Source organism: Thunnus thynnus, chromosome 12 (assembly GCF_963924715.1).
Source record: "Thunnus thynnus chromosome 12, fThuThy2.1, whole genome shotgun sequence".
Lineage (NCBI taxonomy): Eukaryota > Metazoa > Chordata > Actinopteri > Scombriformes > Scombridae > Thunnus > Thunnus thynnus.
The window spans coordinates 32,564,319-32,566,541 of NC_089528.1; the positions used below are offsets into that span (position 1 = coordinate 32,564,319).

At 39.6% G+C, this 2,223-nt stretch overlaps 1 gene segment (V, D, J or C); it reads right to left on the minus strand.

Annotated features, from left to right (window-relative positions):
• Positions 1–707: 707 nt before the first annotated feature.
• On the minus strand, positions 708–1,342 carry LOC137194859 (T cell receptor alpha variable 4-like). The segment is given in 2 exon segments: positions 708–1,048; positions 1,312–1,342. Coding segments are annotated over 2 exon segments (372 nt in total).
• Between the last annotated feature and the right edge of the window lie 881 nt (positions 1,343–2,223).

A 2,223-nucleotide genomic window follows, 5' to 3' on the forward strand; every position in this document is an offset into this window, starting at 1 on the left:
AGTGCATTTCTTTTGCCTTGGGAGTTATGGGAAATTTTAGATATTTAGTTTGTAACATGTTGATATAATGCCTTGCAAATAGATTTGCAAAATTGAGTTTCTGTAAGATACAATACGATAGGGTATGAGATGCTGTTAAACATATTTGTAATTGCTTTGTTTGGAATTTTGACTTCATTAAAGTTGCAGCCTCCAACTGAAAGTTGTGGGAGACAAGGGGTGATGGGAGTAGAATTTGATAAAATTCCTTTAATTTAGCATATTATGGAGTTGGGGATGGCTTTAGTTGTAGCTTTAAATATGTTACAATTGCCAGTTAAATCATATCTAAGCCAGAAGTTTTCATATGACATGACACAGCCACTACTATCAACTAAGTGAATCACCGACCAAATGCCTTTCACCATCCAGTCCTCATTATATAATGATTTGTTTTTAATTGTGACATATCTGTGACATATATTTAACAAATAATTACAAATTAACAAATCTGGAACAGATGTTTACATGCTACACTTTCCTACTTTTACTTCAGGTAACATTTCAAGGTTTCTAAAACCAGGATACGATGTTTACTTGTGCAATACTAAATGGGAATCTCTAAAAACACCATCACAACCAGGATACTGGTGCACATGTAAGTGCACTCTCTGTCCACTTGATGGCAGTGAAGTTCAACACAAAGAGTATTTGAAGCATGTAAATGTTCAGTGAGGAGCTGTCAGGTTTTTGTACAGAGACTGTGGGTTTCCTGTCACTGTGGGCCTCACAGCACAGTAGTACACAGCAGAGTCTGTCACTGCAGCAGAGGAGATCTGCAGATGGATTTGTTTGTTCTCCACTGTAATCTCCAGTCCAGGTTTTGGATTTGTTACTTTTCCAGAATGTGAGTGCGAGATGAGGATCTCTGGTGGTTTTCCTGGATATTGTCGATACCAGAAGAAATAATCACCAGGGTTAAGTTCTGGGTATTTATAGGACAGAGTAACAGTGCTGCCCTCCAAACTGTTCTCTTCATTCTTGACTGCAGTGAGTTCACAGCTGACACCTATATGAAAATATTTAAATCCAGAAGTTAGTGAACAAATGTACATTTTCTTGGGCTTCTCGTTCTGTGCTTTAGTAACTATGTAGCTGTTTTAATTACATTGTCAGATATGAATGTTGTCTCATTTAATTTAACTCCAAGAGATTAATTAAAATGTGACTTACCAGTGAATATACAGAGGAGCAGAGCTGGCACTAAAAGCAACATGTTCAAAGATGAACAGCTCAGTAATCCTCAAAGTCAACTTACTGAAGTCTGCTTACTTTCTGATGGGGACAGCTGGGTTTCCCCCATCTGTAGAGGAAGCCCCTCCTCCCTTAATGACATCACTGTGACATAATCCCAGCAGGGGACAGTGTATACTGATATATTTGTAAGGACAGAACTTCCCATGCACAGCCAGTATTTTCAGTCAGTCGCAGGAACATATAAGGTGAAAATCAAAATTACCCACCACACACTGAGATGACTTTACTGTGACTTTATTAGGAGCGAACAACACGTTTTGCCTGTAGCTTCTTCAGGTTCGCTCAGCACAACTGCTGAGTACTGACAGGTGTGATAAATTCAACTGAGTCACATGACTAACTATCACAGTCTTCATTTTTTCAAAGTGAACATTTTAGTAGAAGACACAAGAAGACCTCACTTCTAAGAGGGAGGCACAAAAAAGCCAGACTGGACTTTGCCAAAATGCATGTTGACAAGCCACAGTCCTTCTGGGAGAATGTGCTTTGGACAGATGAAACAAAATTCAAGCTTTTTGGTAAATCACACCAACCCTATGTTTACAGAAGAAAAGATGAAGCCTTCAAAGAAAAGAACACCATACCTACCATAAAACATGGAGGAGGCTCAGTGATGTTTTGGGGTTGCTTTGCTGCATCAGGCACTGAGTGTCTTGAATCTGTGCAGTGCAGCACAATGAAAACAGAAGACCATCAAGGCATTTTGGAGCGAAACATACAGCCCAGTGTCAGAAAGCTATTTCTTAGTTGTAGGTCATGGGTCTTCGAGCAGGATAATGACCCCAAACATACATATCAAAGCACCCAAGAGTGGATGAGAAGAAAACGTTGGACCGTTCTGAAGTGGCCTTCAATGAGTCCTGATCTGAATACCATTGAACATCTGTGGAAAGAGATGAAACTTGCAGTTGGGAGATGACACCCATC